The following is a 24,741-nucleotide window of genomic DNA, read 5'->3' as shown; positions in this document are numbered from 1 at the left end:
TTTTACCTCGGAAAGGTGGCTGGGGGCTGTCTGGGACGAGGCCAGAGAAGGAACGAAGGGAGAGTGAGAAGGAGAGTGAGAGAGAGCGATTAAGGGCGGGGGATTCTGTCAGGATTCAGCATGGTGGGAAGGGAGGGAGGGAGCCATCATGTTCTAGTATATTCATCTCCGTCCCACCTAAATCTCTTAAATGTCTGGGAGTCTGGGGAGTGTGAATGAGAGTATGTGTTAACCTTGTCATTAATCTCGCACACTCCCTTCACAAACGCTGACCGTTCAGCACACACGCATGCACGCACACGCACACTCCCTTCTCTTCCAGGCTCCTTCCTTGCTAATGCTGCCGGCAGTGTTCCTTTCTGCTGGTTCAGGGTGAGTCTGATTCAGAGAGACATCAGAGAAGACACCATGTCCCGTGAGTGACAAGTCTGCCTGGAAAAAGAGCTCCCCTTCACAGGTTACCGACCAGGAGGGCAGCTCAGGAACCAGGTTCACACAGCGCCAACCAGGAACAGCAAGGTAGCAGGGACGGTTCAGGCACAACGCCGGTTTCCGACAACATCAAGGCCCTTGAGAAGTCCAGCAAACAATGCAGTCATTGTACCCCCACATTTTCTTTGCATGAGGTACGCCACTTTACACTGCCTGTCTTTGTGTGTGCTGGGAGAGGAAAGTGTTGATAGTCATTTGGATATTAGGATTAGGAGTGGTGAGTGAGGGCGTTACGAGCTCTGTGCACCTTGGGTTAGGCTCCGCCCTCTCTTGACAGGAGACACTGAGCTGAGTCGGGACTTGTTCAGCATCCCGCACAGGCGGAGAGTCACTTCTATCCCAAACCTCAGGGATCGTTAGCCCCCTGATTCCAGCCTCCTCTGCGGCCCTGCTGTTGTGTTCTTCAGTGTTGCCTCAGCCAGCGCAGGCTGGGCCAAGTGGGATGGGACTAATCACGGCTCATATGTGGAACCCGGGCTTAAAGTTATCTCTCAGGGTGGGTGTTTTGGGAACTTGTTCAAATGAAGTTCATCTTTTCTGAGGGATTAGTGGGACATGAAATGGACTAGTCTCTGCATCTTCTCACCTCAAACGAAACGTTGCTGCCTGAGGACCAAGCTTTTGATCAGAAGACGTTCTCAGAAATCGTTTTCTAGTTACGCTCTCTGTGTTTGTTCATGAATCATGCTCCTTCGGTCCTGGAGGAGTTGGATTACACTGTCAGGCAAAAAGAAAGTGCTGGAAGGGGGGACAGAGAGAAAGAGGGAAGGGAGAGACACCAGGAAAGAGAGAGAGACCGAGAGAGACCGAAAAAGAGAGAAAAGGAGAGAAAAGGAGAAAAAGAGAGAAAAAGATAGTTAGAAACAGAAAAAGAGATAGTTTCATGGCCACATATCCCACATCCACAACACACTTGTCAGCACAACAATACATCTGGCAGAGTTCCCTCAGGCTTTGAGCAGCTTCTGTCCCAGCCCCTGGCTTGGCCACGCCAAGAACAGCCTGCTGCCAGCTCTTTCACATCCAACATCCTGGATTATATCCTGGAAAAGCAGACGGCAAATCAGTCTGGACAAGGAGTCAGACATTTTAATTTTATCTTAACGTCTCACAGGTAGTTTATCTTTACTGTTTGACGTGTGTTTGTCTGAAGAGAAGTAATTGGCTACTATGAATTGGAGTCATGTTTTGTGGAATGATGTTGCCACTGAATGGAAGGTTCTGGTATTGCTGCTTTTAATGGGTATGTTCTGGGACCATATCAAACAAAGAAAGCCTCAGCCAAGCCAACTAGCCTTAAGGCAGAAGCCCATCTTCTGGCCCCATAGAAGATGGGGGTGTCATCGTTCAACTTCTACAAAGCACCACCAGGTGGTAGCATTGAGCCAAATAGCAAAACCAAAGACATCTGGATTCATCCATAGGAACATAAGTAGTTCTTTACTTTCTCATTGTTAGTAAAAAATCTTGATCATCAATAACTCAGACTTATTTGTGTTAGAATGTGAAATGTAAAAATAGGTTAGCTATACCATCATGCTTTTATCTCATTTAACACCCACCTTCTTTTACCACACAAACGCCCACATCCACCCACTGGTCTAATAACAAAACCAAACAGCTTCTAGCTGTCGTTCTAGACTGTAATTACACTCTTAACAAGATGACAATGGAGCAGCTCAACAACTTCCCTTCCCCCTTCAACCCCTCCACCCCCACCACCTCCAGGAAGCGCTCGGACGTTGTGGCGGCCGCTCTCCTGTCCCTGTGCTCTCTGGTGGACCTCCCTGGGAACACGGCCGTGCTCCTGGGGTTCCCCAGCCGCCTGGAGAAGGACAACTTCACCCAGAGGCTGATCCTGAACCTTGGCTTGCTGCCACCTGCTCTGCCTGGTCACCATCCCGTTGAAGCTGTGCTCACTGCTGCACGGCTGGCACCTGGGCAGCTGACTCTGCCCACAGGTGGGGGGGGGAGGAGGGGGGTCTGCTGGCTGGGGCCTGGGCGCTGGCAGCAGTCATGAGCGCCCCCTCTCTCTCTCTCTCCGCCTGGGATGCTTTCAAGAGAGGGGGCCCACCTCTGCAGAACACAAGCGGAGACAGACCAACGGTTGCTGGCGACCATTTTGTACGAGATGTCGGTGCTCTTCTTGGTGCCTCTGTCCGTCATCGCCACCTCCTACTCCTGCCTGAGGAAAAAGGTGAAGAGGAAGGTGAGGAGGAAGGTGAAGAGGAAGGTGAAGAGGAAGGTGAAGAGGAAGGTGAGGAGAAAGGTGAAGAGGAAGACTCGGTTCTGCGGGAGAGGATGGCGAGGATTGTCACTAGATGGTCCTTGTCTTCATGTTGATCTGGGCTCCTATGCACATGGGTGAGCGTGCTGGAGGTGGGTATCCTCCTTCTCAAGGACTCAAGCTCCGATCTGGCAGCTACCCTGGAGGGCATCAAGAACAGGGTGGAGCTCTTTGCCTACAGTATCACGTTCATCAGTGCAGGTGCTGACCCCTTTCTGTATGCGTCGGCTTTCCAGAGAACCTGGCTCAACTCCAGACAGAAGCCATCTGTGGAGCGTCCTGTGCCAGCCGCCCCTGTGCCAGCCGCCCCTGTGCCAGCCACCCCTGTGTCAGCCACCCCTGTGTCAGCCACCCCTGTGTCAGCCACCCCTGTGCTGAGCTCTGGAGTTGAGTCGAATGTCAAAAGCGGAAATATTGTTGATGGCTCAAGCACATCAGAGCAGTAAACCATGATCATAAAAAAAAGGTAATTGTCGTGTTACATATGGTTCACCTACGAATGAACACGATTTCAATTGTTTGTTAAATAAACATTGCATTCACATTTGATGTTACAGACACCAGCTTTGATGAGTTAATATTGCTGTCATGTGTCTATGGACATGGGGAGTCAGGTGGCTGAGCGGTTATCTGAAGGTTGCCAGTTCGATAGGCAATGAGGAAAGAAATATTTAGTGAATCAAAAAGGATAATAACTGCGAGACATTATCAGTTGTTTGGAAGCTGTTGTGCTGAGGAATCAATTTTGGGATTTAATCCCAGACCTAAAACTATGGCCAATTGGTCTAATGGTTACTCATGGCTCTTTTAAACACAAAATAAATCTACTGCTCTTTAACCCAGTGACCCAGATCCGGCTGATGCTCCAAAGCACCCAGGTTGTCAGTAAACACAACAGTCCAGTTGGGACTTTAAGCATATTGGCCATTAAACAAGTCTTTATGACCGCCTACAAAAAAGACACACTCTGGCTTGAATGCACTGTTAAGTTTAATGTTTGTTCTTTAAGAGAAAACATTACAGGTTTTACAGAGAGGCAGGGGTGGAGAAGGTTGGGGGGGGGGCGGTCAGATTTGATTTATACTGTGGACAGTGCATTCCAGAGGACGGTGGCTTTACGGTCTGGTCAGTGCATCAAATAAAACAAGATCCTCTCCGGTGAAGCAGTAGGTTACATTCTTCACCGACTCTTTTTTTCTCTTTTCCCTAAAGGATGTGTGTGTGTGTGTGTGTGTAGACTTGTGAATATACGTCTATAAGTAATGTATAGACGTATATTCACCCTGAGGGTCGACACACACACACACCTTAAAAAGTGTGGCAAAGAAACTACCAATACTGCTGCGGGTCTTGATGTCTCCTGCATTTCCTGAACATGGTCCAATGATTAGATCATCATAAGTCATTCAACAGTTTTCATCTCTCGACTTTATTTCTGTTGAAGTGCTAAGTTTACAAAATAGAATAGAACACCTTGCTAAACGATAGATAGTGCACACTGTCAAGGCAGCCATCACAGTAAGAGTAATGAGGGCCAGGCACACTCAGATAAACCTCCAATAAACACATAAGCAACACAAAGTCATCTGGTAATGCTACCATAAGCATTCTGAAGTTTCAATGTAAGTCCTATATTATTACATTAGGAAGTTGGATGCTAATGTATGCACGCTTACGGGAAGTAAAGGTATGAATGTACACTCACAGCAAAATAAGGTAAAAGAAAAAATAGGGTGGACTCGGAACTCCATGCTTTCACTTTTCACAGTTACACATAGGTGTGATGCGAGTCTGCTCACTTACTGCATGATTCTGAAAACGTGTCTGAGGAAATTGTAGATAACACTTTTATGCCTATCACCTCTTATTTTTTCATAAACACTTTTGACACAAACAAAAAGGTTCTAACAATGCCCACAAAACCAATCTTTGCTAGCTGTTATTGTCATGCTGTATAATCTCCATGCAAGGACCCTGGGCCCAGTTCAAAGGACACATTAGCACTAATGTTTAGATGTACAACAGTACAGGGGCTACTGCTGATTGTACTCTTAGTCAAAGCTAACTAGACTAGTTTGACTAGTTCAAGACAAGGCATTATTTCCCAGGTCAAGTTGCCGCAGATCTATGATCAGCTGGTTCCCTAAAATAATTGTTGGACAATGGATGATAGACTACTTTGGGTAGAGTAGGGGGTAAGAGATTTGTGCTCAGAGGTTGTCCAGATATTGTCCTGGGGTCATTCTACGGTCGCAAGGTGGTTGTTCTGGAGTCACTGTCCTGGGTGGGGTTTATCTGACGGAGCAGGGGTCACTGTCCTGGGTGGGGTTTAGCTGACGGAGCAGGGGTCACTGTCCTGGGTGGGGTTTAGCTGACGGAGCAGGGGTCATCCTTGCTGGGCTTGACGTCTCCCTGCAGCAGCTGGATCATGACAGCCTTGGTCAGGTAGCTGGATGTGCCGCGCTTCCCCACCGCCGGAGTCTTGTAGAAGGTCTCCATGTCCGCCTGCACACAGCAACATGTTAGTCTCACTGACCACACTTGAAAGGGGATCCTGGTTTCCCAGACAACACATTGAGACGGAATGGGAGAAGGAACGTGTTGTGAAAATCAGCTGGTCATTTCACCTCGAGGCATGGACATACTAATGGAAACTTTATAGCTATATGCTATAAAGTCGAAGAGGAAGGTGTTTCGAAACATGCGAAAAGAGAAGGTTCTATCAGTCAGTTGTAACGATTGATGTGAAGCTCAGTATATCTGAAGGAGACCGACAGACAGACAGTCTTGCTGTTTCACCGCGGACCAGATAAGATCACCTGTATCTCCTTCGCATCCAGGCGGTTGCTGTCCTTCTGAAAATCGCTGAAGGCATCCTTCACCAGGGAGTCCAGGTCCACCTCCTCCTGGAACTCCAGCTCTGGGTTCCTCTCCAGCACGATGGACACCACCATGAGAAGCTGTCCCAGAGGAGACACGGTGACACACGCTTGTCAAAGACCAGACTACCTTTTCTTCATGTCCCCTCACATGTAAACACTCAGACTCAAGGTGTCCCCTGGGTGTCCCCCTACCTCGACGATGATCTGCCTGTACTCGGGCAGCACAATGTTCTTCAGAGTGTCCTCCACCAGGAGTGAGAAGTTCATCTCGTACATGGTCATGTCAGACAGGGTGGGCTGCTGCAGAACACCAAAGCAAACGGCAGGAACGAAATAAGGCTTGTCAATACACTTCCCCGAGACACGCCGTGATTCACAGAGCAGTACGTATTTCACATCTCGGATATGAGAACACTCAATAATTCAACATCCATCCCCCGCGCGTGTCAAACCCTCCCTGAGAGGCTGAACGAGCTCAGACCACTTCTGAGGGGGTCGGCACAGCTGGAGGTTGGGATGGCTGAGTGGGTCCAGGTGGCGGGGTCAGCTGACCTGAGGCAGGTGAAGGCCGGCCACCAGGATGCCGTTGGGAGTCCTCTCCAGGATCTGCCACACGCGGTCGTAGAAGCCCAGGGGGGTCCTGTTCAGAGAGCCGTCGATCTGACGCCTGTGCAGCCAGCACCTGACACACGCACCAGGGGGACGCCACGGAGGTGAGGAACACACACTGCCACAACGCACCACACCGTGCCAGCAAGAGCGTGTGTCCGTTTGTGTGTGATTGAGTAGGTGTGTGTGTGTGAGTATGTGAGTATGTGGGTATGAGTGGTTGCGTATGTGTATGCATGTGAGAATGCTTGTGTGTATGATTGTATGTGTATGAATCTGTGTGTGTGTGTGTGTGTGTACCTCCTTGTCTGTTGCGGCTGCAGGACATCCAGCAGCAGCTGTTTGATGTCGCTGGGGGACATCTGGTAGATGTCCTGGGGGGGCATGTCCCCTGCTCGGATCTCCAGCTCGTGCTTCATGGCTTGGACGATCCAACTGACGCCAGAAACACACACAGTTATGATCACGAGGGGTTCATTTAGCAAACCCTTTTTAATCCGAAACGAAATGTACAGAGCCGGAATCGAACCCGTAACCTCTGTTGAAGTATTTCAATACTCTACAACACTGAGGAACACTTGCTCCACCCTGTACCATCGGAAACACGACTCACCCCTCACCTCGTCCACCCTGTTCCTTCCCTCCTCCAGTCCCCCCTCCTTCTAGCCATCCCCCCCCCCCCCCCCCCCCCCCCCCCACTCCCGGCCCTGCATACCCGATCCGGATCTTGAGCATGCCGCTGAAGAGCTCGGGGTTGTTGGAGATGATCCAGCCGATGTGGATGACCAGCTCCTGCTGCAGCACGGCCTCCCGCTCCCCACCGGGGGGGCAGCACCTGCTGTAGATGATGCCCTTGATCACCCCCGGGGACAGGGGGTTGGAGATCACCTCCTCCTCGTGGCCAAACAGACCCAGCGTCACCTGGCGCACACGCATGAACACGCACACACACACACATGAGAAAAAAGACACACCCCCCATGTGCCATCAGATTTAGCTCAGTGCTCTGTGTGTGTGTGTGTGTGTGTTTGTTTGTGTTTTTTGAACTAGAATTGTGTGGGTGGCACATTGAAGCGATCCTTCAAAGTGGTTGTGGGTAGTGACTAGCATCTGATCATGAGTGTAATAAGTTATAAGTCTCTTACCCAACACAAACATAGAACTACTTTTAGAACTCATTCATATCATAAATACTTTTATATTATCTAATAAAACGTTGGTGCTTTTATTCCCCCCAAACACAAGATACTCAGAGCTTCTACAGTATACTGTAAATAGTTCTCCCTCTTTCTATCTGCAGATGAACGAGTTGGGCAGTAGAAAATGTAGTTCACCGATAAGAATAGGAAGACTGCAGATATTAACAACAGTGCTACATTTCCTGAGAAAGATACTGTCATGCTAATAATTCAAACTAAACAAAATCTAAGTTAGATCTTCTACCCATATTCCTATTGTATGCACTAGGACACCGGCCTTCGTAAAAAAAGAAAACATTAAATCAACTTTTTTCATATTGTCTGAGTCAAGGGTCCCTCCAGAATGCAATATATATGCAGATTCACACATAGAGCCACTCCAGAGGAATGAATAGCCTCAAACTTGCCAGAAGGGAGAGATGTGGATATGTGTTTTCATATTTCCTCCTCTCCTTTCACTGCCCCTTTCTTCTTTTCAAAGTCTTTCTCTAAGGGGAAAACTCCTCTCTTTATGAAACTTTGACGACCTATACAAAACCTATTTCCACTTAAGCATAGCTTATGTCATGTGAGCATGAATACATGTGTAGGTGAGTACGGTGGTCAGTGTGTTGGAGGATCAGTCCACACCACAACAACTGGCGCAAGGAGTCCGAGGATGGAGGTTACCATGGCAATGCATTTAGAAGCCTTGCTACAGAGATGGCTAGCCACACACACAGTGATGTTAGCATGACACAAGTCATACATAACGGACCTGACAAAGCTGCACTCACAGGACTAACAAAAAGAGCTAATTTTTCAAAATTCCTCCCAATATTTCCACCTGATTCATTGATAATCAGTCAAATAAATCGTTCAAATGCAGTTCGAAATGTGTCAGATACTGAGTAAAGAAAACCAAAATGGATGGTTGAAACTATGATTTAGGCCCCCAACTGCGTGTGGACTTACCTGCTTGCCATGCACTAACACACTAGTAATACTTGGGGCCAAGCTGTCCACTAGCTTTGTTAAGACACTGGCAGTGAGGCGCACAACAGACCTGGTGGACAGAAACACACATAGATCTTTAATTAAGTCACAGCCGTTATGGTGAGATGATTGCCTATGAGCCTTCACGGACTCAAGACCTTTAAGAGGAGCTACTCCAGAATAGACCATTAACTAACACGCTACTATTTCTGCTGCAGAACCCAGAGTGGCTTGCAGCAAGCACTGACAGCGTGACTGGTGGAACTGAAAACGGTTTATGACAGTGACAGTGCATGTCACCGTCATGTCCTTATATAATATTATACCCAACCAAACTAGGAGTGCAGTGAGTGCAGTGTTAATGAGTGTTTACGAGGGACTGCACTGAAGGTGCCATACAAACGGGCAGACTGATAAAACCTCCAGATGCTGCCTCTCTGTGGAATCTAAACACGGTATTAGCATTCAAGAGGGCCAGCCAGCCTATCAGGAATAAAGCCCACGTAAACATTCTGTCTTTAAGCATTCGGCTCTCGCTCCACACATTGTTTCCAGACTTGGGCAATTAATTAATAAGTATTAGGTGTCTGTTTGGTTGGATTAGGGGGAGAGGGAAAGGGAGGGAAAAGGGTTTGTGTGGTGGAGTCTTTATTGAGCAGAAACATTTGAATGTTAATGATTCTGGGGTATATAATATGATTTGGAGCAGGTGTACATGAACGATCTCTGCTTGTTGGGATCCTTTGAGTTCTGGAATCCTGTCACCAACTTGGCAGCACAACTTAAACATAACACATGGACTAGGTCACCATGGAAATGATCTTATCCTATATCATGACGCAAACTGGCCTAAACTACATCATAAGTACTGTATATACAACTGCTACTCACATGGCTCCGGTAAATAACCATAGTTTTGCAAATCAGGTGAGACATATGTAATAGCTACAATTTTAATCTGACCACCTGCCAACAACAATGTTCCGTTAATCAACCACCATCACAACAGCAACCAACAACAAGGAGGACAAGGACAACAGGAAGTGAGGTCAAGGAGCGTGTGTGACTCAGAGCAGCCTTAGAGAAGTCGTGGGCGATGCTGTTGAGAGAGACTGTCAATGAAGCATCAGGACCACTCAGGATTAAGGGAGAAAACGCTGGAAGACCAGGCTGTACATACAGTCCACCTCGCCAGCCTGGCTGCCCTGCGTGCCTGCCTGCCTGGCTGGCTGACTATCTGGCCAGCTGCTCTCCTGACTGCCTAGCTGGCTACCTTACCGGTTGACAGGCTGGCTACTTTGCTGGCTGGCAGACTGGCAACCAGGCTGACAGGCTGGCTAGCTCTACTCATGCAGAAGCCTGGGCCTTTTCAAGCCTGTTACCTGCTTGCCATGGACCAACGTAGTGGTGATATGGGGGGCAATAGAACTGGCAACCTTCTTGATGATGGCCGCAGTATAGCGCACTGCCATCCTATGAGACCAGCAGTGTGAGCGAGGAGGCACGGTTCATGACACAGTACAGTGTGTTAGCAGTGTGGGAGGTTGGTGGTGAATGTGAGTACAGGACAAACAGGAGAGAACAGGTAGGAGACTGTTAGAGCATAGGACTGTTAGAACACTGGGGATACAGAGCTCCTGTGAGTCTGGAGTGAGAGGAGGGCTTTGTGGAGTGAGAGGCGTGCGGGTCGGTGAGGTGTCTGACCAAAGCTTTCTGCTTCCTGCTCTTCTGTAGATCCTCTCCAGCTCATCCCTCAGGTTCTCTGGAAACACACACACACAAACACACACACAAACAAAAATAAATAAATAAAGGAATAAATAAAAAATTCACTGATGTTTCTGAAGGGAATCATCTATGATGTGTGTGTATGTGTGTGTTTGTGTGTGTGTGTGTGCATCAATGTTTGTCCATTTTATTTACCATCCTTGGTAAAGAAGTCAGGCCCCTCCTTGCTCAGGAGAATACTGGCCAGCTGAGCCTGACTGGCAAGGCAATCACACTCCTGTAAGAGCACGCACAGCAACATGGTTACACACACACACACACACATTTACATGTGTACACACACACCCACACAGGTCATTGGGCTGGACTCACATAGAACTTCTTGAGGACCTCAGAGGTGGGCTTGTTCTGCCATTCGGGCACGTCTATCTCAGGCTGCTGCTCCAGGTCCGAGGCGTTGGGCGTGCTCATCTGACGCTTCACCTTGGAGTGCTTGGGCAGCTCCAGCTCCTCGAAGCTCTTGAACTCTGGGATCCTGAGAAGCAGAGAGAAGCAGAGAGAAGCAGAGAGAAGCAGAGAGAAGCCGAGAGAAGCCAAGAGAAGCAGAGAGAAGCCGAGAGAGAAGCCGAGAGAAGCCGAGAGAAGCAGAGAAGCCGAGAGAAGCCGAGAGAAGCAGAGAGAAGCAGAGAGAAGCCGAGAGAAGCAGAGAGAAGCAGAGAGAAGCCGAGAGAAGCAGAGAGAAGCAGAGCAGCTTCTTTAACCGGGTCCAGCACAGATCTCAAATGAGCGATCTGAAGAAGTCCTCGTGACGGGGAACCTCAGACAGATGGACATGGTTTGGGCTCTGACTGGTCTAGCAGGCCCCACTGGGGGGCAGGTCTTACTCAGACTCGTTGACCCTCAGGAAGTCCAGCTGCTCCACCACGGCTCCTGATATCAGCGTCTGGTTGGACCGGGCGGCAGGGCACACATTTACATTGGGTTCACTTAGCAGACCAAAGATGTCCAAAAAGACAGCAGAGGAGGTATCCCCTTCACCTACGATCGTGCATCGTACAGTGCAGCAAAACTGACAACATATCTTTAGGCCAACATCAATTAATTTGTGGGTGCAGTCTTTCGCCAGACAGTGGACCGTGGAATACAGATTAGGAGAGATGAAATAAATACAAAAAACAAGTTAAAAAAAAAGACGCACCACGCAAATAGAGACAGGAAACGGAAGAAACCGTTCCAGGTATGTAACACATAGCAGGCCAGTGGAGCTGTATGACTGCTGGTGTCGTTTAGAAGACATAGGGAGGCATTCTGGGCATCAAGGTGTTAAAAACAGGTGATGTGGTTTTCCCGGGCAAGCTCCCTGGGGGAGAGGTAGTGAGAAGCACGTGCTGGGACGGACACTGCACCAATACCAATGAGACCATGAAAGGGTTTCTCCTGCTTCCATACTGCTCGTGAGCTGAATACCGACAATTCACATCTCGAAATGTCACTGCTTGCCATTACCCTGCAGAGCCCATCGGAAGACATATTCGAATGGAATAGTGTGCTAGAGTAAAGTGATGCTCCCAACCTGCAGTCTGTCCACGTGAACTTTGACCCCTCCGATGTTGCCCTTCTTGAAGGAGGCCAGCATGTCCAGCACTGGGTTGAAACGGCTCCCTCTAGTGGTGGGAGGCAGAGGGCATTTTTACTGACTGCGGTCATTAATCCACACAATAAGGCCCCTTACAGGTATTGAACAGTTTAACATGTCATTCTATTGAATTCTTCAGTAAATTGAAAGGTAAGTGATTGGAATGCATTTAAAATGTGTTCTTTAGGGACGGATCAATACTGGCGTGATGAAGCTAACCGCAAGGACAGAGTGATATAAATGAGCATTATTAAATTGGCATCAGCACACACAACCCTTGCATTGATGAGCAATACACTCTACTACAAGAAGAGAGAGAGAGGGAGAGAGAGAGAGAGAGGCTTGCACAGTGCTGTCTGAACAGAACCCTCTCCGTGATATCATGAGAGCTGCTGTAAAGATTTGAGTCTGACCTCACACAGGACACCTCAAGTGTATATTGTTTGTCACAGTGTGTTAAGTGTTTTTATGAGTGTGGGTATGCGAGACGTTACTTGATGTTGTCCTCTCGGATGAGAACCAGGAAGAGGGGACGTCCCTGCATCTTCCAGCACTGCTTGATGAACTGCAGGGCGTTCTACACTCCAGACAGGACGGAACACTCCGTTAGCAACGCTCCGTTAGCAACACTCTGTTAGCAACGCTCCGTTAGCAACGCTCCGTTAGCAACACTCCATTAGCAACACTCCTGCTTACGTGGCCTTTTCACCGTGAGGCTGTATAACGTAGACGTTACGCGATACGACATTTAGGCAGTTTGAAAGGAACGAACGGTAGCAGGAGAGGGGGGGAGGAGGAGTGGACAAACAGACCCGCAGCAGGATGTGAGGTCACCGGCTCACCTTGATGTCATCGATAAGCAGCATGACGTCCTGAGACAGGTAGAAGTCACTGAGATCGAAGACGATCGGGTAGCACACAACTGTCTTCCCTAGGATACGATAGATCTGCAGGTACACACACACACACACACACACACACACACACACACAGAGAGCGTTACCTGAGCATCAGAGCTGAGATGGATGGCCTTGAGGTAGCCACGTATACATTATCCTGGGCAGGACATAAAACATCCCATCGATCCTGAGAGGGCAGCAACGGGCATCTCACACACTCATGAAGAGACATACACACACACAACACTACTACACACTCTCTCCACCTCTCATCTCCACACACAAGCACACACTCTGCTACTGCACTCACCCCCCCACCCCCCCCCCACCCCCTCTCTCTTTCTCTCTCATCTCAAACAGAAACACACATTCGGCTACTACACACTCAGGCACTCTCCATCTCTCCCTCTCTTAACCTACACAAACCCACACACACACACAGGATCATAATGGCCCCTGGCAGTTCACCTTATTCCATCAGGGCACATAAATCTCTCATCCGAATAGCTTTTCAGCATTGGGTTCGGACAAGTGATGGATTTATCTGCGAACGATGTGGCTTTTGTTTGAGAGCACGCCGGGACTCCTCGTCCCGAGGAGACCCACGAGGGAAGGAGCGGCCCGTCAGCTCTCGGTCCGGCTCCGGGCCAGACTCCAGCAGTGCCCTTGAACAGCTGCCGCCCGCCCCTCGCTTTCCCAGAGTTGGGCCGGGGGATATGCTAATAAGCGGGTGGGCGCTGTTGTACGATTGGCCCCCTTGACCCTGTAGGGGTGGAGGGAGGGGAGCCCTCACCTTGCAGGTCCCGATGCAGCCCACCGGTCTCTCCGGACGCCCACTCAGACCCAGCTTGTTGTTGATGGCCAGGAAACGGTAGGCCTGGGGGTGACACACACGCACACGCACACACGTACCAGCATTGAAATATATATATCAGGTTTGGGTTTTTTGTGTTTATCCAAGCCGGATAAATAATCAAACATGTATTGAGTTTCTGTTTACAGACATAATATCTTTCCGGGCTCTGGTAAACACACAGATACACACTCTCAAGACGGAATTCTAGAGCAGTTAGCGATCAGGTAGCATGGTATAGAGTAGTCCTGTTCCAGACCGGGTGAGCTCCGTGTCTGGGATGGAACACCCTGTACCTGCTCTCACGGCTCCCTCTGGTGATCCACATCAACCGGCACCACAGTCAGGGGATGCGCCAGTCATGAACCTGCTCTGTGCCGCCATCTGAAAACACCCTGGAGCGCCATGCTTATTACACTGGCACAATTTACTGGCTGTTTGCGTGGGATGGACTCAGAGAGGTTTGAACTCAGTACCCTCCCTACTCTCACCAGCAAACACACCTCCAGCCTCTGAGCCTCTCCGGAACCAGCGGAGCTGTGGAAAAACACTCACTGCAGTACCTGCCTCAGTGTGTTTGTGTGTGCACACCCGTACCATTCCACCAATCTATCCAATCAGAAGCTCCGGATGAATAAAACAGCAGACAAGATGGTCTCTGCAGGGACTCTGCCTACTGGCTGCTGTCTCACCACCCCCCTGTCAGCCCCCCTGCCACCACTAGGTGGAGCTCTGCCACTCCAGAGAACTCCGTCTCCCCGTTGAAAAAAAAAAATATTGACATAAACAGAAAAACTTCTAAATGATAGAGGATACAGCAATTAAATGAATATTATGGTAATAGCTTAAAATACTGAGTTGACATAAAAGAGGGACATTAATTCTGAATTAAGTAGCGTAGCAAATCCTGGGGCCCCTGGCCAGGGGGGATCTGTGTGTATGGTGAGAGCTGCTGTGTGGACCTCTGTGCCTACATCTCCGCACCACCAGAATACCAATGAAGAAGAACACAAGTGGCCGTCCTAAAAGGCTCCCATTCAGCCGATGCCAGCCTGCCAGACGAGGGGACGGGCCCCAGCAACGCCCGCACCCCCACACTTCCTGAATGAAACGGAGCTGAGCTGCCCGCCCCGTCCTCCTGGGCAGTCCAGTCACGGCCTGCGTGCAAACCACCAGGGACGCTCGGAGTCCGCTCGGTTTGCGTGGCTCTGCGCCAAAGACAGAGCGAGGAGACTGAGGAGAAGAGTGTGGCAGGAGGTCGGGAAGGAGGCGAAGATCCACAAGAATGGGATGGAAGGAGAAGGGAGGAGAGAGAGAAGAGGAAAAACGTGTAGGAGAGAGAGAGAGGTGGAGGAGGAGAAAGTGGAGGAGAGGGAAAGGATGAAAATAAAGCATAGGACAGAGAGAGAAAGAGAGAGCTGGATCAAATGTAGGCGAGCGAGTGAGTGAATGCGTAGGAGAGAGAGTGAGGAGGAGGAGAGTCATCAGCTGTCATTGCCTGGTAGAGGCTAATGGAACCTATTTTTGTGCTGCGGTGCAGCGCCACCCGGGTGGAGTTAAATAACAGGTTGCTGGACCTAATTGCCACTCTCCTGTTGTTGAGTAGCTGCTGCAAACACAATCACGAGGAGGAGAGGGATGAGGCGAGCAAACAAACGCAGCCCAGATCCAAACCCTCTCAACCATAAAAAATGCACTCTTCTGCCTGTTTTGCTGTGTACAATCTCAGAGACACAGTCATCTCAACACACACACACACACACACACACATAAAACCATCCACAGGATAGGACACAGACATACACTCAACCCATGTTCATGAGAGGTGTTTACAATGGAGATGAGCTTCACGTGGTTCGACAGCGCGGAAAAGAGCTAGCTCTCCTCTGAATCACCTCACATCTGAACAGAGCGCCGGAACATGGAAACACTGCACGCTATACGTACTATGGATACCATGCAGTACACATCTACCGTTTGCCAGAGGAATTGATTTGTTTGGGTTTGCGGTCAATCGATCAGTAGATCAGTTTGACGGGTCAGTTCATCAATCACATGGCACGAAGCACAAACTCACTCGGACTGACTGACTTCAGATGGATGTGGTCATGGATCTGGGATATCTTGCAGGGCTGACAGGTAGACCAGCAGAACAGGACACAGGTCATCAACCTGATTGCCCAGTGTTTTGGTGGGCTCCTCTGTCTAGTGTGCATGCAGGTCCTTGGTACAGAGTCTGCTTTCAACTGGAACATTCCTCATCTACTGTATGTGCTCTCTGGACCCAATGTAGGAAGTTGTGGTGTGTTAACCAAGCTCAATAGCCAACACACATCCCTAACCTGACTGGTGTGTGTGTGTGTCAAGGTCCAGCTCATAGCCTTACAGGTGTGTTAGGGTGTGTGTTAGAGGGTGTGTGTGTTAGGGTGTGTGTGTGTGTTAGGGTGTGTGTGTGTGTTAGAGTGTGTGTGTTATGGTCCACTCCTCACCTTGACCAGCTCTTTCTGGGGCCAGATCTGAATTGGCTCCACCTGCTGAGGGGTCTGGGTCTGGATCCCATAGGTGTTGAGGAACACCTGCAGTCTGAGACACACACACAGAGAACATCCGTTACAGCCACACACAAACACAGCCATTCGAAAACACTTACATTTATCGAGGAGAGCATGTCATGGTTCTTAAGGAACCCCTATGACCAGGCTGTCTGGAAGGGTTCCTGCTGCCAGGTGAAGCAGAGGCTACAGTAGAAATACAGCGAAGGGTTAACAGCTAGGGATGACCTGCCATATGCACTGATCACACACGCAGGTTAACAATGTTCAGCAGGCCAGTTGACCTTGTTAACCTATCCACACACACACACACAGAAGCATACTTCCTGTCATCTCTCTCCATTTTCCTCTGTGTGCCCCTTTTGCTCTCCCCCTCTCAAACCCAGGCACGGTGTCAGAGGGAAATGAGGCCACTGAGTGATCCTGTCTGTGCTCTGGCCCAACGCTTAATGTGCACGCCGCAATTACACCACAGACAGGCACAGTAGAGAAGGATGAAAAGAACTGGCTTCATAGCCTGCAACACTCACACACACACACGCATGTACGTATGTACAAACACACACATGCATCAGATTCTCGGAGAGGCAAACAGCTGCTGGTATTCATTGAACATCTCCTATTTCCGGGAACATACATTACATTACATGTATGCATTATACATACCTCTGACTCTCTGCAACCAGAGCCACGTGGATGACCACATCGTTCTCTATGGGACCCTGGAAGCCAGAGAGAAACAGACAGAGGGGGCGTGAAGGAGAGGAAACAACACAGGGAAATGCAGTCGACTGCTGGGAGGACTGGGAGAGAAGCAGGTGGAGATACATGATCGTTCATCCAGCTTCGGTGCTGCCATATCTCGCAGTTACAATGGTTCCACTTGTAAATGACAGCTTTGAATAAGTGATGAAGGACAGGGATAGTAGGTAGAGTGAGTGCTGTAAGGGAGAAGGGACAGAAGGAGAGAGACACAGAGAGAGAGAGAGAGAGAGAGAGAGAGAGAGAGAGAGAGAGAGAGAGAGAGAGAGAGAGAGAGAGAGAGAGAGAGACACACAGAGAGAGAGACACAGAGAGAGACACACAGAGAGAGAGAGAGAAAGGAAGAGAGGAGAGAGACACAAAGACAGACAAGGCAAGATTGAGAGAAAGATACAAGGGAGAGAGTAAAAGAGCAAGATAAACAAAGAGAGAGATAATGAAATAGAAAGAAAGAGAGAGAGAGAGAATTGGAGAGGAACTATAGGTGTTACACAAAGAGTAATGAATGTATGAGTATGAACTCAGCCTCACCCTAGCCTGTCACTAAAGCAGCGAGGACATAGGCAACCGTAGAGGAGTAATGTTGGACTGGTTCTAACGGTCTGTACGGGTCAGCAGGAGCTGAACCCCTGTCTGCTCTAACAGGATGCAGCAAACCTTCCCCATGCTCAGCACAACTTATATGCGGAGCGTGTGTGCGTGCCAATGACACGCCCGCTATTAAACCCATTATTCCCTTCTCATCAGGGAAAGCTCGGTGGTAAGAAAGGTCTACAGGTGAGCGCTTTCAGATGGACTTCTTTGAGTGTGCTTCTGCGCTGATCTGATTAGCACCCCCGGCGGGGTCCAGGGCCTGCTCTCAGCTGGCATCTGGGTTGTTGGAGGCGGGGAGAGTGCCCCTGGGGGGGGGGGGATTTGACCATGGAGAGATAAGTGATTTGTAAACAGAGCGAATCCCATCCTGGGAGTGTCTATGACAGAACTGCTGCACATGGACGGGGAGCAAGAACATCTCCCACATAGAGAGAGATCGAGATAGAGAGAGGGAGAGAGGGAGAGAGAGAGAGAGAGGGAGAGAGGGATAGAGAGAGAGCAGTTTGAGCGTGTAGTAGCAGAACTGACAAGAAGAAGAGACATATTTACTATGGAGATGGGGGGGGGGCAAACAGAGTGGGGGTGCAAGAACAAGAGAGAGAAAAAGTAAGCGAGGGGGGGGGGTGACGCAGGGCATAAGGAGGGAGAGAGGCAGAGATGGGGGGAGCTGTTCATCAGAGGACGAGCTCTTTCTTTCCTATAGCTCCACAGGAAGCCAGACGACGGTGAAGGCAGAGCCGAGCGGGCCGGGAGCCATTTTGTTTTGAGAGAAAAGAGCGGATTTAATGCAGCACTCTCATTATCATCAATCAGACGAGATGAGGGAGGAAGAAGAGGGGAGAGTGAGAGGGGGACAAAGAGGCCAATGAAGAAAGAAAAAGAGAGGGAGGGCGAGAGGGCGAGACAGCCAGTAAGAGAGATATCTGAAGAGAGGAAGAGAAGGAGAGAGAGAGAGAGAGAAAGAGAGAGAGAGAGAGAGAGAGAGAGAGAGAGAGAGGACTTCTGATTAATTATGAGCAGAAGCTTCCAAATCACTGCGCCGGAAATCAGCAATTAGCATACCGCTACAAAAATACAAAGGAGTCATTTAAAAAGGGAAAGGCATACATCTGGAGATGACTCCATGTCTGATCTTCCTCTATCGAACACTCTCTATCTCTCTCATTCCACAGCTCACCACTATTCGTCCCTATAGACAGGAGGACAGGTGCTTTTTTAATCAGTGGAATAAACTGTCCTTATCCTTCTATGCAGAATGCATGGTGGAACCTTCTAGACTGGACTTTGGAGATGCTACGGTGTTCTGCTGGCCTACCACCAGGAGAGGATATATCATCCACTCCTCGGTCCTGCCCCAGACCCCCTGCCTGATCACACACACACACAGAGAGAGAGAGAGAGAACATCTACACAGTATGTTACTCGGATACAGTCTCTATATATTTCTTATCTGGCTAATGACAGTGTCTATGCTTTGATAGTCTGTGTGTACAGACCTGAGGCTCTACTCTGTGAAGGAGAGCTGAAATATCAATATTTACTTCCTCCTCTGTTATGCTACAGAGGACGGAACAACATGTATAAATAGACAACAACCCAAGCTGTCACAAACTACCTCCCGAATGATAATACATTCTCTCCGAGGCCTCCTCAAGTCAGACAGGAACGATGCATATAACGACTGAGTCTAAAGAGCAAAGGAAGGCGAAAAGGAGAAAGGAAACAGATTGCATCAAATATCTCTCATACTTAAGCGAGGTAGGATAAGCAATTTGCATCTCAGGCACGGCTTGCGTGCCTACTTGTAGAAATAGCTTAGCTAAATTTGACAAACTGGAAACCTATTTGCAAAACAAGCTTAGTCAGGGAGTCCCAGGCTACACGACGGAGAAATGAATTGCCTCTCCGCTTCATTTGAGACTCTCTCAAATTAAATGCGGTGGAATGTGACACAGTATTGCAAATGAAAGAAACAGTATTCTCCCCCCATCTTCTCCCCTTCTCGTTTCCTCTCTCCCTCTGTCTCTTTTGTTTCCCTTGTGTGTCTCCCTCTCTGTCTGTTCCTCAGTCTCATCACATTAACCCAAGCATCATCTGCATACAGATTGGGAGAAACCCTCCCAGCTTTAGAGAGAGCAGGAGACCTTAACCAGACAACAGGCCTAATCCTCCACTAACTAACGGCAGCAGACACATAGAAACCTGCAGGAAGCGTGAACACAGTGGAAGACAACATGACAACATGGTTCAGAACATCCTGTAGACTAGACACAGCCCACTCAGGTGAAGGAATCATCTCAACATTTCTGGCACAGCTGCAGTGATGTTTAAAAGACAGACTTACAAAACATCAGCAACTTACCATCTTTATGGTACAATAACTACCGTATAGCGTATGGAAGCTTTTTTACAATTTTGTACAACCACACTTACAGAACCATCCATTCAACAACCAATCATGGGGAACTGCAAACAATGAAACTGTCTGCAAGTGTTCGGCTTGCGACATGCCCCGCCTCACAATATTAATTGCTCGTCTTTAACGATGGGGGGGAATAAATAATAACGTGAAATGTTTATGTGTCATCTTCCATAGCAGTTATTTCACTGTTTAACTGGTAGATCTGGGGCCATCACTATCCCTGTCCAATAAAACACAAATGTTGGAGTGCTACCGCAGGTCCTTCCTTCCTGCTGCTGTGAGGCTACACAACCAGCACTTCTCCACACACACACACACACACACACACACACACACACACACACACACACACACACACACACACACACACACACACACAGGACTCAGCCACTCTAAAGAACTCATGGACACACTTAAAGTGCAAACTACTGTGCAATATTTATATCCGTTTATTTACATTTGGTCTCCATATGCAACTGGTGTTATCTTTTTGTATATTTCTTTGTAATATCTCGTACTTACTTTGTAAATTGAATGTATACTTTGCTGCTGCAAGGTCCGAATTTCCCCATTGTGGGATGAATAAAGGTATATCTTATCATATATGAAAAAACAACTGGTATATATAACTACATTCAGTAAAACAGTAGCAGTACATTTAATGCAGTCGCAAAGTAAGAATGCAGGAATGATACAAAATACGTTTTTTGTCCTCTGACGCACAGCAATTCCTGAGGACATGAGTGTGTGCTTGTGCCTGTGTGTGTGCGTGTGTGTGTTTGTGTTAACAGTGACCCAGTCCTGGTTCCTGCTGTGTGTCTGTCTTCTCCTGTCTGCTGACCTGGGATAACACAGTCAAGGTTACACCCTCCCACTGGGGGGCAGGACACTAGCCCACAGCTCAGACACACACACACACACACACACACACACACTCTTTCCGTCTCTCTCTTTCTCCCTCTACTAAATTATCGCCGCAAAAAAACAAAAAACGTCAAGACAGTACATCAAAGCAGAACACACGTGGCCATCCTAGCACTCACACACAGACCACATCATGATATGAGGTAGTCTAGATTGACAAATGAGTTACACATCCTGGCAACAAGTAACCGCTGACTTGGTTTGGTGGCCCTGCACCCCTTCAGACCCCAGACCCTCAGAGAGGCAGAGACGATTGCCAGAAAGGTCATTGAGCGGGTGGGGTAAGGGGTCCTGAGGAGACTGTCGGGTGAAATTGGGATCCTGACTGAGAGGATACACTTCAGCCAGAAATCCTTCCAACCCACACACACACACGTCTCTCACGATGAAAAAAGAAATCAATTGATATAGTACGCTGAGCCCTATGAAACCTGCAGCAGCCTCTGGATTGTCAAACCTGCTCTGTTTGATAGCATTCCCATAGAGGTTGGGCAGGGGGAGAGACGGGAGACGGGGACTGTGAGAGATAAACAGGGAGATTACGGAGAGCAGTGGAGCCAGCCCCCCCCCCCCCCCCCCCCCCCCCCCCCCCTCCCGCTCACCGTCTCTCTCTCCCTTCCTCTCTGTGAGACACCGAGGCTGAGTCACGAAGCAGACCAGACCAGGACAGATCAGACCAGACCAGGACAGACCAGGCCAGGACAGACCAGGACAGACCAGGCCAGACCAGACCAGGCCAGGCCAGGCCAGACCAGGCCAGGACAGACCAGGCCAGGACAGACCGGACCACGGAAGACACACACTCTACGTGAATAAATGCCCACACATACACACAAAGGGCGCCCTCTGAACATAAACATGATGTTAGATCAAATTAAAACATTCAGCTGTTAACTACATAAACACTAATATATGCACACCAGTGTGCCCTTCTCACCAACAACACAGCATGGATCTCTGAAATATGTGTGTGTTTCTATCTAGCAGGAGGTGAACCTTGCGAGCACCTGACTTTGGATACAGAATACCAATGACAGCCAAGCTGGGTGATCAGCATACTGGCTCTCCCTCTCCCTCTCTCTCTCCCTCTCTCTCTCTCGCTCTCTCTCTCTCTCGCTCTCGCTCTCTCTCTCTGAGACTGGAGGAGAGGAAGGGATGCGCACAAACACACATACACACATACATACACAACCTCTCCCTCTCATCAGAGGTTGTTAATGTGGCTTTGGCTCAGGGGAGCAGTCTAAGGAGATTGTTTTTGAAATGTATTTTTTAAGTGGCTAGATGGTCTATTCCTGTCATGGGGGAGAGGGCGGGAGGGGCGGGGAGAGTAAGGAGAGAGAGGCGCCCGGCCCCTGGGGGGTCAGGTCACTGCTCGCCCGTTGCAGGGCTCTTCCTGTCAGGCTGGCCGGGGCCTCAGAGACGGCCTGTCACCAGACCATTGGGCAGACCTGGCCAGACGATGATGATTATTTATCAGTGGATGCAGGACAGGCAATCTGAATAAAGCCTCCCATCTGTGAGGAAGACAGGGTGACTCAGGGAACAAACATGGCTTCCTCATTCCCTCCTCCCCAACTCCCCCTCCCTTTTCACTTTATCTCTACTAATTAGCCTCCCTCCCTCCCTCGGGACTGTCTGTCGCTGCTACTGTGCAAGCCATTTGAAGTCCTCTCACCCAGAGACCTTATAGGGGCTGCTTGGATGACTGACAGCTCGTTGTAGGCACATACACACAAACCTGATTGTAAAGACTGTTGGCTGTCTGCTGCTAGATGGATGTCTATGCTGAGGAACTACAGTCTGACCAGGGACATTTAGCCCCTGAATTAATGCGTGTGTGAGTGACTGAGTGAGTGTAAGCACAGCTTGTTTTGGTAGCCAGTTTAGTCAAGTGTAGCTAGACATTTTGCCTGTATGCAACTGTAAATCGCTCTGGATAAGAGCGTCTGCTAAAAAATGACTACATGTAAGTGCATGCATAATGCACCCATGTGCATTGATGCTGTAACCATATGGCTACTGCCTCCTCCTGTGTTGTTTTTGGTTGGGTTTGTGTATGAAGTGTGTTCTGAAGCGCTCTCGGGCGTGTTTGATATGACTCGCAACGCCAGCCCCCTGCTGTTCGGAGCCTCGCCAGCGCATCGCCTCTCATGTGGAACGAACCGACGTCGAGGAAGCATTCAATCCCCTCTCTGATAATGGCTGCCTAATAGATGCTGTAAGCCTGCCTGGTAAACACAGTCAGCTGGATCTAATGTCAACTTCATGTATTTATCCACACACACATTCACACAGCACATTAGTGCGTCAGTGGAGCGACGTTTTGAATGAGGAACACGTGAGCTTAGCGCTTGTTCCTGGAATGATGCACGACCCTGTGCAATACGATGATCGTATTCATTGACAGGTCAGGTTAACTCTCCCAGGAAAACCACTATCTCAGCCCAGCATGGTGATATTCTTCACCACCCAGAACAGTATCATGTATCAGTTTAATTGTATTTTATTCAAAGTTTGTCCCCGGGCCACCACTGCACATTGTCACATTGAAAACACAATATAGAAAAAGTAGGGCAAATCCTGCCATTCCTGCTCAATTCTGCGGAATATTCTAATCTGAATTGAGCCTAAAACCATTATTGGCTTTTTTACGAGCTCAGCGTTCTTAAGCTGGAACGCACACAAAGACTGGAGTGCGCGGGACTAAAGCTCGTGTCGTAGCAGAGGGTCATCCCCGCAGCGTGGAGACGGCGGGCTTGGTGTGTTGGGCTCTATGTGCTGGCACAGGGAGCAGCCAGGAGGACACAGGGCAGAGCAGCCGGCCTGCAGGAGGCTGCAGGGAGCAGCCAGGAGAGACGTGGGCAGGCGTCAGTCCTTAACGCCATGTGAAGGCTGAACATGACCCCCCCCCCCACACACACAGACAGACCTGCAGGAGCAGTGCTGACACATAGCCAGCCAGGCAGACAGACCCTAGGCTGCACAGACCCTCCTGGTGACCCTCTGTTTCACACACGCCTCTCACCCCCTCCTCCCCTCCTCTCTCCCTCCCCCCCCCCCCCCCCCCCCCCCCCCCCCCCCTTGTGTAAATTATGCAAGTCTCTTCCTATCTCTGCAACTACCATCTCCTGGTAAAGGGAGCAGAGGAAGAGAGAGTGAAAAAGAGAAAGATATATGTATATATATTAAAACAGAGAGAAAAACAGACAGTAAGGGAGAGAGAGAGAGACAGACAGACAGGAGTAAGGTTCAAACAGTGAACAGAGCGGGATCATCATGAATAAAGCAGTGAGCCAGTGTTTTCACTTAGATGATTCACACAGGACAAAAGCAAAACCGAAGGTAAATTATGTACGTTCATGATCTCTCTGTCTTTGCTTCACAATACACTACGCCTCTCTTCCTCTCTGCAACCCCCCTCATTCATTTTTTGTTTCATGACCTGAAGGTTCTCAGTTGCAGGTAACAACAATGCATTGCCAAAAATCACTCCTATTCACGCGTGAATGGGCCAAAGAGGGTCAGGTGGTGGTGGATGTGTCACCTGATTGGAGTATCTCATGCTGACATTGCGCTGGTCCTGGCGAGGGACGTAGCGGTGGATGGGGTCGATGTCTTTAGGGCTGATCAGCTCATCCACTGGACACACACACACAGAGAGGTCAGGTCAGTTTAGAAACACACAGTCGTGTGACAGACAAGACTGAGAGACAGACAGTAGGTTGGTAGACAGACAGACAGACAGACAGTCAGTAGGGTGGTAGACAGACAGACAGGCAGTAGAGTGGAAGACAGACAGACATACAGACAGACAGACAGTGGGGTGGAAGACAGACAGACATACAGACAGACAGTAGGGTGGTAGACAGACAGACAGACAGTAGGGTGGTAGACAGACATACATACAGACAGACAGTAGGGTGG

At 49.2% G+C, this 24,741-nt stretch overlaps 1 protein-coding gene across 3 annotated transcripts in view; it reads right to left on the bottom strand.

Moving 5' to 3' along the window:
* Nucleotides 1-4,187: 4,187 nt before the first annotated feature.
* Nucleotides 4,188-24,741, bottom strand: part of phkb (phosphorylase kinase, beta) — a 42,373-nt gene continuing 21,819 nt past the window's right edge. For 2 of the 3 annotated variants that reach the window (XM_047041260.1, XM_047041258.1), the window contains 18 exons: nucleotides 24,362-24,456; nucleotides 16,779-16,834; nucleotides 16,050-16,143; nucleotides 13,501-13,584; nucleotides 12,651-12,755; nucleotides 12,303-12,385; nucleotides 11,746-11,836; nucleotides 11,057-11,115; nucleotides 10,545-10,707; nucleotides 10,368-10,449; nucleotides 10,149-10,206; nucleotides 8,424-8,514; nucleotides 6,986-7,191; nucleotides 6,571-6,705; nucleotides 6,214-6,343; nucleotides 5,854-5,961; nucleotides 5,599-5,739; nucleotides 4,188-5,284 (listed from right to left, as the gene is read on the bottom strand). In XM_047041260.1, coding sequence (XP_046897216.1) covers nucleotides 5,147-5,284; nucleotides 5,599-5,739; nucleotides 5,854-5,961; nucleotides 6,214-6,343; nucleotides 6,571-6,705; nucleotides 6,986-7,191; nucleotides 8,424-8,514; nucleotides 10,149-10,206; nucleotides 10,368-10,449; nucleotides 10,545-10,707; nucleotides 11,057-11,115; nucleotides 11,746-11,836; nucleotides 12,303-12,385; nucleotides 12,651-12,755; nucleotides 13,501-13,584; nucleotides 16,050-16,143; nucleotides 16,779-16,834; nucleotides 24,362-24,456 — 1,919 coding nt within the window. In that variant the 3' untranslated portion in view covers nucleotides 4,188-5,146. Of the gene's footprint in view, nucleotides 5,285-5,598; nucleotides 5,740-5,853; nucleotides 5,962-6,213; nucleotides 6,344-6,570; nucleotides 6,706-6,985; nucleotides 7,192-8,423; nucleotides 8,515-9,826; nucleotides 9,918-10,148; nucleotides 10,207-10,367; nucleotides 10,450-10,544; nucleotides 10,708-11,056; nucleotides 11,116-11,745; nucleotides 11,837-12,302; nucleotides 12,386-12,650; nucleotides 12,756-13,500; nucleotides 13,585-16,049; nucleotides 16,144-16,778; nucleotides 16,835-24,361; nucleotides 24,457-24,741 lie in introns of all 3 variants that reach the window. The other variant, XM_047041259.1, reaches the window with a different exon arrangement.

The sequence above is a fragment of the Hypomesus transpacificus genome, chromosome 19 (genome assembly GCF_021917145.1).
Source record: "Hypomesus transpacificus isolate Combined female chromosome 19, fHypTra1, whole genome shotgun sequence".
Taxonomy (NCBI): Eukaryota; Metazoa; Chordata; class Actinopteri; order Osmeriformes; family Osmeridae; genus Hypomesus; species Hypomesus transpacificus.
Note: the sequence above shows the minus strand (reverse complement) of the source record. Positions and strands in the feature narration are given on the sequence as shown.